Genomic DNA, 14,168 nt, shown 5'->3' with positions numbered 1-14,168 from the left:
AATATCTTTTCATGTACTTATCTGCCATCCGTATACTCTCTTTGATGAAGTGTCTGTTCATGTCTTTTGCCCATTTTCTATTGGATAGTTCGGGTTTTTTTTTTAAGATTTTATTTATTTATTTGACAGAAACACAGCGAGAGAGGGAACACAAGCAGGGGGAGTGGGAGAGGGAGAAGCAGGCTTCCCGTGGAGCAGGAAGCCCGATGCGGGGCTCGATCCCAGGACCCTGGGATCATGACCTGAGCCAAAGGCAGACACTCAATGACTGAGCCACCCAGGCGCCCCTCCTGTTGAGTTTTGAGAGATCTTTGTATATTCTAGATACACATTTTCGTCAGATATGTGATTCACAAATATGTTCTCCTCTTCTGTAGCTTCTCTTTTCATTCTCCTAACGGGATCTTTAATAGGGCAAAAGTTTTTACTTTTTTAAAAAAAAAAAGATTTTTTTATTATTTGAGGGGGGAGGGCAAAGGGAGAGGGAGAGAGAAAATCTCAAGTAGACTCTACAGAGCCCGATCCCATGGCCCTGAGATCATGACCTGAGCTGAAACCAAGAGTCAGATGCTTAACCAACTGTGCCACTGGGCACCCCAAAGTTTTTATGTTTGCTAAAATCCAGTTTATCAAGTGTTTTCTTTTATGGATCATGCTTTTAGTGCCATGTCTAAGAGCTCACCAAGCCCTATGGGCTTAAACAACAGATACTAATTTTCTCACGGTTCTGGTGGCTAGAGGTCCAACATCAGGCTGCCAGTATGGTCAGGTTCTGTGAAGGGCCCTCTTCTTAGCTTGCAGACAGCTACCTTCTCACTGTGTGCTCACACGACCTCTCCTTTGTGCATGTGCCTGGAGAGAGGGCAAGAGCTCTCTGGTGTCTTTTATAAGGATGCTCACCCCATCATGAAGGACATCATGAAGAGAGGGACACCCTGAGTCCCCGTCAGCAAGTGATCCCGTTCTCCCACTTGCTCATGCCCCAAACCAAAGTGTCCTCCTGAGCTCCCTCCTCCCAGAATGCCCATCACCCTGGCTGTGCTCCCCTGGACCCAGCAGCTGTTCTCCACACCCTCCCCTCCTCCGACCGGGGAGCCTGAGTAATGGCTAAGCATGTCCTCTGCATCCTCCTGGGCTCTGTTTGGGTTTATGGCTTCCAGGACACATGCTTCTCACTCCACCCCATCCTGGGGAGCTTCCCAGGCCTTTGTGTCACCCGCTCCTTTGCTGGCCACCTCCCCTGAAGTGCTCCTCTTCATCTCCATGCCCCTGAGAATCCCTACAGAGAAAGCCTCCCCCCACAAGGTAGCCCATTGCCTAGCCCAGTCCGTCCATGCCCTGAACTCACACAATGGTCCCAGTAAGCTTTAAGAGCCATTGTGATTGCTTCACTTGACTGTGATCTGTCCTCTAGAAAGTGACCTTGGTGGGCACAGGGACTGAACCCCTCAATCTAGTTGGTGCCCAGTAGGTGTTTTCTACTAATGAATGCATTGTTCTTTAGGGCAGGTCACATTTAAAGAAACAGTCAAACTAAATCTAAGGCTATCCAGTATAAAGTAATATTTGAACAATAGCTATTCATCCATGGGTCCCACACTGACCCCCAAATGTTTATTCAGCACCTATACCTGCAAGCATTGGTGAACACCGGTGAGCAGGTCAGGGCACTCCCCTGGACCCAGTGTGGGTCTGCTCTGTTGTTGGGTGAACCACACATTGAATCTAAATGGAGACAAGTTCCTGGGGCAGAGGGAGCCTCAGGACAGAAAGACCACAGGTGTCAGGCGTCAGGAAGCCCCAGCTCCCAGGGGCCCACAGTCACACGTGGTAGATGCCTTCTAGGCTCTGGGAGCTTCACAAAGACAGGGAGCAGGCACCTATCCTACCTGCCTTCCAGCCCAGCTCCTCAGGCCAGCAGGGCTGGTGGGGCAAAGGGGTGCTCTGGTTCCCCCAGGTCCCTTTTGCTGGTTCTCTGTGTGACCCCCCAGCATTTGCATTTCGGGCCCCTGCAGCCTCTGTTAGTAATATTTGATTGGATGCTGGACATTAAGAATGTTAGCTTGTTGAAAGTATAGATTTTTTTTTAAAGATTTATTTATTTATTTATTTGATAGAGACAGTGCACACAAGCAGGGGGAGCTGCAGACAGAGGCATTCCAAATAGTAATTTTTCTTCTTGAAAAAAAAGTTGGCATGTTTTGTTTTCCTTTATTTTTTAAAAGATTTATTGTATTTATTTACTTTAGAAAGAGAGAATGAAACAGTGAGTGTGCAACTAGGGAAAGGGGCAGAGGGAGAGAGAAAATCTCAAGCAGACTCTGCACTGAGCATGGAGCCCGACTTGGGGCTCGATCTCAGGATCATGAGATCATGACCTGAGCTGAAAACAAAAGTCCAACGCTTAATGCACTGAGCCGCTGAGGCACCTCAACGTGTTTTCCTTTAAAGCACCAATTGAAATCTAATAATTTCCTGTGGTTGCTCATTTGTTGCTCCCATCACTGTGGCTCCTTCATGTGTCTTTCTCCCCCACCCCTTTTTTTAAAGTTTATTTATTTAAGTAATCTCTACACCCAACATGGGACTCAAACTCCATGTATCTATTTTTTAAATTACCTGTAATTGTGGACAGTCTAGACAAGGAAGCCGAAGGTGGGTGTGAGTCCTACTTTTATCTCACGGGATTTCTTCCATGTGAAATGGATGCAATAAAGCTTTTTCCCTGAGTACCATGAGTGTTGAGAAGAACAGTTTCTGGAAGTGCTCTGTGACTTCTGGAAATTAATGGCCCATGGAACCCTGTTCCAGGTATGGAATGAATGGGATGCTGCAGTTTTTAGATTTGAAAGCACTAGTCTCCTTTTCCCTCATGTTCATATCCTTGTAGTTGTGTTTTTTTCCCTTTGCCTAGCTAGGAGAGTGTTAAAGTTTCCTGTTGAAATCCTCAGGGTCACTTAGGACTGAGCTGGATAGAGGCATGCTTTCCTCCCAATCTGTGTTCTCGAGGCGACCCAGAGCTGTTCGTCTTCTGACAGAAAACTACATTATTCTGCACCTAAAATGAAGCTTCCAGGTGCCAAAAATCACTAATGAAGTCAGCTCTTTCCACCTGGGGGACATTTTTTTTCACTTTAGGTCCATTTGTCAAGGCAACAGCTAAAGCTGTGATTGATCACAAGGACCCTGGGAAGTTAAGCTGTGTAGAATTAGAAATAGCCCTTGTTTTCCTGCTAGGAATCTTTCTCCCAGGCGTCTACACTGTCGTGACCGAGAGCACGCTTTGGCAGAGTTAGCGAGTGTCTTTACTGGAAAGCATGTTTAACAAAACTTTTATTCAACAAAAGCTTCGGTGACTAAGAAGCTAAACAATGAAATAAAAAAATCAGAATTTTTCTTTGTTTCTGATGGTTTTGGGGGGCCAAAGGATAGTTTATATGTTGTTTTTAGCAAATGAACTTTCCAAACATCAAGCCCTGCAAAAGGGATCTTTGATTTACTGAAGAGACGATACCCATGCTAAGTGTCCACCTCATGTGACCTTACAATCTAATTGCGTCCCCCTTTTCTTCTAAGTGCCTGACCCCAGGGACTGGACTTGGCTCCACAGAAAGTGTACAGGTGTCCTCCAGGTGATCAGTAGCAATATCTCTTTAGATGCTCAAGTCGGAAACCCAGTAGTCAGACATGACTTCTCCTTTGTGTGTCACATTCAGTCAGCCATCAAACCCATTTGTCCACTTCTTTGATGGCCCTGGAATATGTCCAGTTCCCTCTGTCCTTGGTGGTCACACGCTGATCCAGTCACCCACCATTTCTTGCTCGACCATGTGATGATCTCCTTACTGGTCTCCCTGCGTCCCATCTCCCTACTTCCTTGAATCCAGTCTCCATTCCAGGGGGATCTTCTGAAAACTCAACCTTGGTTTCATACTCTCCCAAGGCCCCCTATTATCTTCATGGTGTAGTTCAAATTCCTTCACGTGATTTTTAAGACCCTATGTGGTTGGACTCCTGTTTGCCTCTCTTGCTTCATCCCACACCACTCCCCTGTTCAATTCTGCTCTCCAGCCTTTTAGGTCACCGTTCATTCCATACCCTTTCCCTTCTTGGCCTTAATGCCTAGCTCTCCCTTAAGGGGCATCACTCCCCCCTCCAACTCCCAAATTCACCTGTCTCATTTTGTCTAGTTTTTACTGATCCTACCTTCACATAGCTGTCACTACATTTCATTATAATCACCTATTTCCTACTTGTTTTCCCCACTGGGGAACCCTGTTCACTATTACCTCCAGTGTGTCAGAGCCAACTTGTACTGACTCCTGAGAGGCAGTTGTCACACCTTTTCCCAACTCTCTACTCAGTGACATCATGGTAGTAACTTGAAATTGGCCATAGTAGGAGTACTTATACATGGAAATCAACAAATGCTACAGATCAGTTTGATTGATTGATTGATTGGAAGCCAGTTGTTTAACATTTACCAGCACACAGTGACTGTATCCCTAGCCCCTTCAATACTTGGCATGTAATAGTTATTCAATTGATATTAGTTGGTTGAATGAGTGAATGATAGGTTTCCATTTAACCCCAGGTCATCCCCCATCACACGAGCCTTTGCCCTCCACATTCCCATATGACAGCTCAGCTGCACCTCACTCCTTGGAAACAGAACAAGGCCCCAGTTCCTGAAGACTGGACTTCCAGCTCCTTCACCCTGCTTTGGGGAGCATTGGGGGCCTGCCCACGGGGCCTCCCTCAGCTTTGTTGTCACAGAGGTAGGAAGACCTTTCAGTCAGGCATTTGTACTGGATGCCACATTTCCCTTAGGATGGCAGGGAAGAAGTGCAGCCAAACAGTCAGCCTTCCTGAGTTCAAATCTTGACTTCTCCACCTACTGGCCCAATGACCTGGGGCAAATCATTTAACCTCTTTAAGCTTCATTTCTTCATTATATAAGGAACTTCAACAACAGTACTCAGTTGATAAGGTTTTCATAAGGATCAGAATGAGTCTTTGTGTAAAGGACCCGGCAAACCGTAGGCACTTGGTAAATATCAGCTACTATTACTAGGTCCATCTGCTCGCAAGGAGAGCATAAAAGTCCATAATCAATTGACAACACGGAAGAACTGAGCTCCAGATAATGCTCAGATACTTTAACCTCAACTTTATAGGAAATGCTGGAGTGTCCCAGGGCTCTCTGTTCTTGAATCTCTATTTTCCTTTATATTCTCTAGCTTTTTTCATCTAAATACATGGCCTAATACGTTCTGTATGCTGATGACTCCCAAATGCATACCGGCAATCCAGAACTCTCCCCTGATTTCCAGACCCATGTGTCCACCTGCACACAGGAAATCTAGCAGAGGTCTTAAACTCAACATGTCCCCAACGAGCTCCTCCTACTGTCCGAAAACCTGCCTCTTCTTCTGTCTTCCTTGTCTGTGTTAATGGTGCACCATCCTCCCCCTGCTCAGGTTAGAAACCTTGGTGTTGTCCTTGACAGCAGGCCCTCACAGTCTACACTGAGAAGACATCTGTGGTTCTACACCTGTCGCCAGCCACGCTGCTGCCTCGGTCCAGCTCCCCCTGTGGCTCCCACCTGGGTTACTGCCGCAGCTTCCTCACTGGCCTGCCTGCTGCCCCATCTGCCCCATCCCCCCTCCAGTCTGTCCTTAAGACAGAAGCCAAGTGACCTTGTTTATAAAGCTGAATCATGTCACCCCACTTTCCGGCTGTTGGTTGGCCTTCATCTTATCTGTCTTTATCACAACATCTGAGGCTTCCTGTGGTCTCCCCCATGTCCTCTAATGCCATCTCCCACCCCCTTCCTCCTCGGTTACTCCGCTTCAGCCATAGAGGCCTGCCTCCTCTCTGTCCTTAGAACATGCCGGAACCCGCGCAGGTCCAGGAGTACTCACACCAAGACATCTCATTGGCTAGCCTCCTTACTTACCACAGGCCTTTACTCCAGGTTCGCTACCTCCTAAGGATTTCTCAGGCCAACCTATGTGAACTGAACCCAACCCACTCGATCCTCTGTAGCCCCCTTTCCTGCTTTGTTATTTGTCCTCGGCACTTGTCACCATCCAACATAGCGTCTACTAAGTTGTGCCTATTGATTTGGCTGCCTGTCTCTTTTACGCCAATGTGAGCTCCTGGCAAGTAGATATTTTGTCTGTTCTTATGCCCAATTCTGAAAACAGTGCTTGACACATGGTGAGTCTCAGTAAGTATTTGTTGAATGAATGAGCTGTTATCTACTTATAAAGGCCAGCTGAGAAGAACAGGATATTTCATCTGCTCCTCTAGATACTTACAAGATTTCTCCCAAAATAAGCTAGATTGGAAATGGTAGGCATCTATCAAATTAATAGTAGTACTCATTATTTATCCATCCCTCACCCTGCCAGAAATGTGCTAGGCTTGGAAGGAGCACAATAAGTCACACAGAGGGTAAGAAATGTGCTCAAGATCACACAGCTAAAAGGCTATGCCATTGGCGTGGTCCCCAGAATGTTCCTTTATCTGGATCTTCTGTGTAAGGCTGTCAGGCTGGGGTGAGGAACCATGGAGAAAGCTGCTCCATGAACCCCGTCACTTTGACTAAAGTATAGAATTGTTGAGAAGACCAGAGGAAAATTTTACTCTGATTTTAATAGTTCCCTGCATCTGAGAATGTAGTTGGCTTTTTGACTTATGGAACACTGAGAATTGTGTCAGTAATGAGCATTCTCTTTTCTCACTTGACACTGTAAAACTTAAACCCAGATGTCTACCATGTCCCACCGCCCTGGCTCCCCCGCCAATATTTATCAGATTTGGGGTATAATCTTAACATTCATTTTCTTTTGAATTTCTTGTGTATTTCTTTTTTTTCTCAAAGATTTTATTTATTTATCTGAGTGAGAAAGAGAGAGAGCACAAGCAGAGGGAGGGTCAGAGGGGGAGGTAGAGAATCCCAAATAGACTCTTCCCTGAGCATGGAGCCCCACACGGGCTCCATCTCACGACCCTGAGATCATGACCTGAGCTGAAACTGAGTCAGATGTCCAACCAACCAAGCCACCCAGGCACCCCATTGTTTATTTCTAATTTGTGTTTTCTTACAATATTTTATGACTATTGTAGGCTTCTTTTTTTTTAACTTGGAAGTAGAGTTTAATAATTGTGAAGTTATTTCCTTTAAGTAATATTAAAAGCTGAGATCCAGAAGTAAGTCAGTGCCAGGAATGAAGTAATGGTCTATATAAAATTCTGCTGACTCTGGATTTATTCATTCCAGTGACTTTTTAAATTAATAAATCAATCTTTTTTTAAATTTTAATTCCAGTGTAGTTAACATACAGTGTTATATTAGTTTCAGGTGTACAACATAGTGATTCAGCAATTCTCTACATTACTTAATGCTCACCAGAAGTGTACTCTTTAATCCCCATCACCTATTTCACCCATCCCCCACCCACCTCCCCTCTGGTGACCATCTGTTTGTTCTCTATAGTTAAGAGTCTGTTTTTTGGCTTGTCTCTTTTTTTTCTCTGTATGTTTGTTTTGTTTCTTTAAATTCCACGTATGAGTGAAATCATATGGTATTTGTCTTTCTAACTCTGACTTATTTCACTTAACATTGTATTCTCTAGATCCATCCATATTGCTGCAAATGGCAAGATTTCATCCTTTTCCATGGTTGAATAATATTCGTGTGTGTGTGTGTGTGTGTGTGTGTGTGTGTGTACACCACATCCTCTTTATCCATTCATCTATCAATGGACACATGGGCTGCTTCCCTTAATTTAACTCTTTTAAATGTTGCAATAAACATAGCAGTTCATGTAACTCTTTGAATTGGTGTTTTTATACTTTGGGTAAATACCCAATAGTTGATTTACTAGATCATATGTAATTTTACTTTTTATTTTTTGAGGATCTCCATACTGTTTTCTACAGTGGCTGCACCAGTTTGCATTCTCACCAACAGTAAAAAGCGTTCATTTTTCTCCACATCTTTGCCAACACTTGTTGTTCCTTGTGTTTTTTATTTTAGACATTCTGACAGGCAAGGTGAGGTGATATCTCATTGTGGTTTTGATTTGCATTTCCCTGATGATGAATGATGTTGAGCATCTTTTCATGTGTCTGTTGGTCATCTGGATGTCTTCTTTGGAGAAATGTCTGTTCAAATCTTCCCATTTTAAAATGGATTATTTGTTTTTTGGATGTTGTATGTTCATTTTTTTAAGATTTTATTTTTAAGTAATCTCTACACTCAATGTAGGGCTCGAACCTACAACCCTAAGATTAAGAGTTGCATGCTCTGCCGACTGAACCAACCAGGCACCCCAAGTTCTATATTCTTTATATATTTTGAATACTAATCCTTTATTGGATATGTCATTTGCAAGTATCTTCTCCCATTCAGTAGGTTGTCTTTTAGTTTTGTTGATTGTTTCCTTTGCTGTGTAGAAACTTTTCATTTTGATGTAGTCCCAGTAGTTTATTTTTGCTTTTATTCCCCTTGCCTCTAGAAAAACGTTGCTATGGTTGATATCAGAGAAATTACTGCCTGTGTTCTCTTCTAGGATGTTTATGGTTTCAGGTCTCACATTTAGGTCTTTAATACATTTTGAGTTTATTTTTGTGTATGGTGTAAGAAAGTGGTCCAGTTTCATTCTTTTGCATGTAGCTGTCCAGTTTTCCCAACACCATTTGTTGAAGAGACTGTCTTTTTCCATTGCATGTTCTTGCCTCCTTCGTCAAGGAGGCATATAAACATGGATTTATTTCTGGGATTTCTTTTCTGTTCCATTGACCTACGTGTCTATTTTTGTGGCAGTATGATACTGTTTTAAGTACTACAGCTTTTTAGTAAATCTTGAAAGGTAGGATTGTGATACCTCTAGTTTTATTCTTCTTTTTCAAGATTACTTTGGATATTTTGGGTTCTTTCATGGTTCTATACAAATTTTAGAATTATTTGTTCCAGTTCTGTGAAAAATGCTGTTGGTATTTTGATAGGGTTTGCATTAAACCTGTAGATTGCTTTGGGTAGTATGGACATTTTAACAATATTTGTTCTCCCAGTCCATGAGCATAGACTAGCTCTCCGTTTGTTTGGGTTGTCTTCAGTTTTTCTCATCAGTGTTTTATAGTTTTCAGAGTACAGGTTTTTCATCTCCTTGGTAAAGTTTATTCCTAGGTATTTTATTCTTTTTGGTGCAAGTGTAAATGGGATTGCTTTCTTAATTTCTCTCTCTGCTGCTTCATTATTAGTGGATAGAAATGCAATGGATTTCTGTAGATTAATTTTATACCCTGCAACATTTATTGTAAGCTTCTTTGAACCCCTTTGGGATAAGGCAGGGTGTGAATATGTGCATGTCCTGTCCACGTGTTCATGTCTTGGATGTGGATAACTCTTCTAATCATCATTTAGGAAGTAGAAGTACAGTTGGAGGAAGTGAAGAAGAAGTCAGAAAATGAAATCAAGCAGCTGGAAGAAGAGAAAGCAGCCCTAAATGTGAAGCTCCAGAATTCTCTGCTAGAGGTAAATCCCAAATTAATGCAGTGCTTGGGAGTGATGGGTCTGGGTGGGAGTCTTGGCTAACTGAGATGCCAGGAATCTCAGAAAACTGACCTGACTTCCGTACGTTCAGCATCCTTGGAAGAAAGGAAAGGACTTCAGCCCGATAAGAAATCTGTCTTGTGGGGCATAAATTTAGCTGCGAGTAACAGCCTGATTTATGGAGGCTTGACAAAGAGGCCTTTAATGTCTCGCATGAAAGGAGGCAGTAGGCTGCTGGGGTGGATTCTGTGTATAAATGACATCACGCCTGGTATATATGAGATGCCCACAGTCTCTCTTCCTCCTGGGCTGTGTCGTCACTTTCCTGGGTTTTAGGTGCTTTTGCCTTCATGGACACCTTCCTCTATTGAAAAAAAAATATCAAAAATTATATTTTATGACTACATTGGTATAAAGATTAATATAACCTAGCTGTATTTTTACTTTCTGACTTTAAAAGAAATTCAAACATTGTCATGGCCCCTCAAAGTATCGTGGGCCCTAGGCCCTGAGCCTGCTGCATCTAAGAAGTCAGCTCAGACTCCCCCAGGCTTGGAAAATGACTGTCACCGCTCTGTTGTCAGATCCAAATTTACCCCGGGAAATGGGGGAGCGGGGGGAATGACCAAGCCTGCCCACTTCATCAGGAAACCACAAGCCTTCACGGAGGGCTCCCACTGACTCCTCCTCCCATTAGTCACATCTGCATCACCAGGCCATCCTGGGGGGGCACGGAGGAGGCAGGCAAGGGAGAAAGGAGTAGAGAATGCCTGTAGACCAGCTGAACATCAGTTTGCTCTGTGGGTCCACCTGTCCAGACCACCCAGAGGCTAAGGTCAAAGTTTAAAGATCTGTTGACCATCCTATGGGGGGAACTCGTGGGAGGGACTAGAAACAGGCTTCATTCTTGAGCCTCATTAGACCCCCCAAAATGTGAAGGGGTTCCCTTGCTTCCCCTGCCCTTTCTCACACCTTCCAGATGAGCCCTGAGTCCACCCTCCCCTCAGGAGTCCATGAAGTTGGTTCCTCGGGGGCGCCTGGGTGGCTCAGCTGGTTAAGTGTCTGCCTTCCGCTCAGGTCATGATCCTGGAGTCCCAGGATCGAGTCCCGCATCGGGCTCCCTGCTCAGCGGGGAGTCTGCTTCTCCCTCTGACCCTCCCCCCCTCATGTGCTCTTTCTCTCTCTCTCTCTCTCATTGTCTCGTTCTCAAATAAATAAATAAAATCTTAAAAAAAAAAAAAGAAAGAAAGAAAGAAAAAGAAATTTGTTCCTCAGCCCTGGCTGAGCACTGCAACCTCCTGGGGGAGCTTTTAAGAATCTAGAAGCCGTGTGCAAAACAGTATTGATTGTTTAAAAATACATAGTGGAGTTCATTCTGGAGACACGCCTGAGAATGACAGAAGGAAATCTGAACCAGGGGTTGTTTCTAGAAGGGAGGGAGGGTGGTAGATCAGGAGAAACTCAGGGGCTGCACCTGTATTTGTGATATGTTATCTCTTCGGCTGAGTGATGCGTGTCCATGTTATGGTTTCCTCCAACCTTTTTTTCTATGTCACAGTTATCATTCTTCTAGAAGGTGAGCCTGCCATGCCTTGGACTTGCTATATCAGGGGCTCTGGAGGAGCAGTCCTGGTGGAAAGTCTCTGCTCCAGAAGCTCCTGTTCCACCTTAGCCCAAGGTGGCGGCCCAGTGAGGATGCCCGTTCCTTTCTCCCTCCTCTCTCCCTCCCTCCTGAGCTATACTGCCAGTTTTCACATTGGATCTGGACTACGCTGCTCTGCAGAGCTTAGGGAGGCTTCACATATGTGTGTGGGACCAGCCCAGTCATGCTTCTGACATGGGACACTGGGGTCCCCCAGCCAACTATGTCTCTAAATGCCCCTGAGAACCCCTCTCTAAAAATGACAAGGGTGAATTTTGCTGAGTGCTTACTTTAGTTAAGGTACTGTCTAAGCGGTTACATATATTAACTTCTAATTAATCCTCACTACCACTGTACAAGGTAGGTACTAGGACTATCCGTGGTTTACAGATGAGTAAACTGAGGCACAGAGAAGGTGAATCACTTCCTCAAAGTCATACAGGTAAGGACGAGCGGGGCCTGGGATTCAAACCCAGGTAATGCGACTCTGAAGACCCCACTCTTAACCATTATGCCAATACTCCCTCTAGCACGGTATGCCGCATCTTTGATGACCGAGGACCATATCTACAGATGGCTGGCCTGACCCAGAGGCTGACCTTGACAAAGCGCCTCAGGCCTGCTCTTCATCCTCCATTTCTTCCACCCCGCTAGTGGTGACCTCACCTGGTCCCCCGCTTACCAAAGCTAGAAGTGGGAGAGTCAGTCCTGACCTCCTCCATCTTCACCTGGAGTCCCTGCCCTACCCCATCATCACATCCAATCAGTTGTCAAGCCCTGTGGGTCCTATCACTAAAGGTTCTCAGTCCCCTCCTCTCCCTTCATCAGACCCCCAGGATGGCTTGCCTAGACTCTGTTTTTCTTTACCTCTTGTAGATGTTACAGAAACAATTGCATAGGACTCCCATTTGAATATTTCGCAAGCCTTAGCAAGATGCAGTATAAACAGTTTCGTAATCTTCTTCCGTGATATTGCCTAGACTCTGGCGAGAGCCTTGGCCTGTATCTCCCTGCCTCCACATTCCCCATGGGCCAGCTAATTCCCAGAACTAGCCTTCTAAAACCCAAATCTGCTCAAGGCCCCACTCCTCCTTCCCCCAAATCTTTAATTTCCATGTTTTTCATAATTGGGGCCTAGCCCAACCCACCACCACCGCTACCCTCCGGACTCTCTTTCCTCCCTGCCATTCCTGTATGCCGGGTCCCTGACATGGAACTTTCCTCCAGTCCTTACACACATCCTACCTTCCCTCTGCCATTGCACCTGCTATTCCTGCCCCCTGGAATGTTCTTTCTCACCCTCGCCACTGACAGACTCCTATTCATCCTTTAGCGCCCCTAAAGTGCCCTGGACTCCCCTGGGCAGAGTTTTTTGCTGTAAATTCTCTGCAGTAGTATGTGTCTCATAGTAGTTGTTGTGAGGATTAAACAACTTTATACTGTAAAATGCTTAGGTCTGTGCCTGGCACAGAACAAGCACACCATTCATGGTCCTATTATTATTTTGTCTTCTGAATATTGCTGTGATGATAACCTGCCATCTACCTGCTGCCTCCTCCATAAGATGATAGCTCCTGGAAGGCACGGGCTGTATTTTATTCTCTTACCATCTTGCTCTCACTCTGTCCCTCTTCCTTACTTCCTCATACCTGGCATGGGGCCTGAGGAGTGTTAGGTTTCCTGCAAAGATTTGTTAGCCACATCTGAGTTTCCTTTATGGTTATTTGCCTTGTTCTTCTCAGAGTCTAGAGCAGAGAGGCCAGTCTGTTTAATCGATACCCTGCAATTAGTCGGCTAATCATCATCATCATAATTAGGGCTGTATACTTTAAAAGCACCTTCTAGCCACCCTTTCTTTGGTATAATTCTTAAATATTGTTCCTTTTCTTTACCAACTAACTTTTTTAAAAAAGAAAGAGAGCGGGGCACCTGGGTGGCTCAGTCGTTGGGCATCTGCCTTCGGCTCAGGTCGTGGTCCCAGGGTCCTGGGATTGAGCCCCGCATTGGGCTCCCTGCTCCGCGGGGAGTCTTCTTCTCCCTCTCCCACTCCCCCTGCTTGTGTTCCCTCTCTAGCTGTCTCTCTCTGTCGAATAAAAAAAAAAAAAGAAAAGAAAGAAAGAGAGTGATCTTCCAGGAATGGTCTGAAAGCCAAGGAAAACCACCCTACAGCTCCCGTAGAGGTGTACTGATGTGCATAATTTAAAGGGAAGTATAGAGTACGATACACCTGCCAGGCTCATCTTTTCTAGGAAGATGAAGCAACCAGCCAATTAGAAATGGCCTTTCCAGAAACAGGTTTAGAAGCTGTCTAATGGGGCACTGTCCCCAGAACAAATTGACCCGGGAGAATGGTTTTGAAGATTAATGACCCCATCAGGAGAATGGGGCTCCCTTTCATTACTAAGTGTTTCTTTTCTTCTGTTTTAGGTTTTAAGACTGGAAGAATTTATCCAACAAAATAAGGTGCGTCCCGGAAAAGGCAAAGAAGGGCCCCAGGCATTGGACTGCCAGCACCGCAGCATTTTCGAGACCCAGGTAACCTCTGGTTTTTTTCCTTCTTTCATTAAGGATATTTCCCTTCTCTCAGCGCTTATCAGCCCCCCGTGACACATGCTGGCATTAATGGGCTCTTGTACCTCCCCCCTCAGAGCTGCCAAAGTGTCTGAAAAAAAAAAAAAATCACCACAAAATCCATTTGCAAAAACCATGAGGAAAATAGAGTTCTGGGTAATTACCCGCGTGGTTTGAAAAAGAACAGGGCTTGCCAGATGCAGTCTTCCCTCCCTCGCTGAGAGCAGCTTGCCTGGCAGATAAAAGGCTCGGTGCCTAGGGGCGCCTGGGTGGCTCAGATGGTTAAGCGTCCGCCTTCGGCTCAGGTCATGATCCCAGGGTCCTGGTGTCAAGCCCGGCATCGGGCTCCCTGCTCAGCCGGGAGCCTGCTCCTCCCCCTCCCTCTGCTTC

The 14,168-nt window shown here is 45.1% G+C and overlaps 1 protein-coding gene across 1 annotated transcript in view; it reads left to right on the top strand.

The window, feature by feature from the left end:
* Nucleotides 1–14,168, top strand: part of FAM184B (family with sequence similarity 184 member B) — a 143,789-nt gene that overhangs the window by 83,250 nt on the left and 46,371 nt on the right. The window contains exons 6-7 of the mRNA XM_025887519.2: nt 9,437–9,547; nt 13,635–13,742. Of these exons, the coding sequence (XP_025743304.1) occupies nt 9,437–9,547; nt 13,635–13,742 (219 nt within the window). The remainder of the gene's footprint in view (nt 1–9,436; nt 9,548–13,634; nt 13,743–14,168) is intronic.

Source organism: Callorhinus ursinus, unplaced genomic scaffold (genome assembly GCF_003265705.2).
Source record: "Callorhinus ursinus isolate GAN/ISIS: 27379988/994484 unplaced genomic scaffold, GSC_fseal_2.0 scaffold4, whole genome shotgun sequence".
NCBI lineage: Eukaryota > Metazoa > Chordata > Mammalia > Carnivora > Otariidae > Callorhinus > Callorhinus ursinus.
This window is presented reverse-complemented; position numbering and strand designations above follow the sequence as displayed.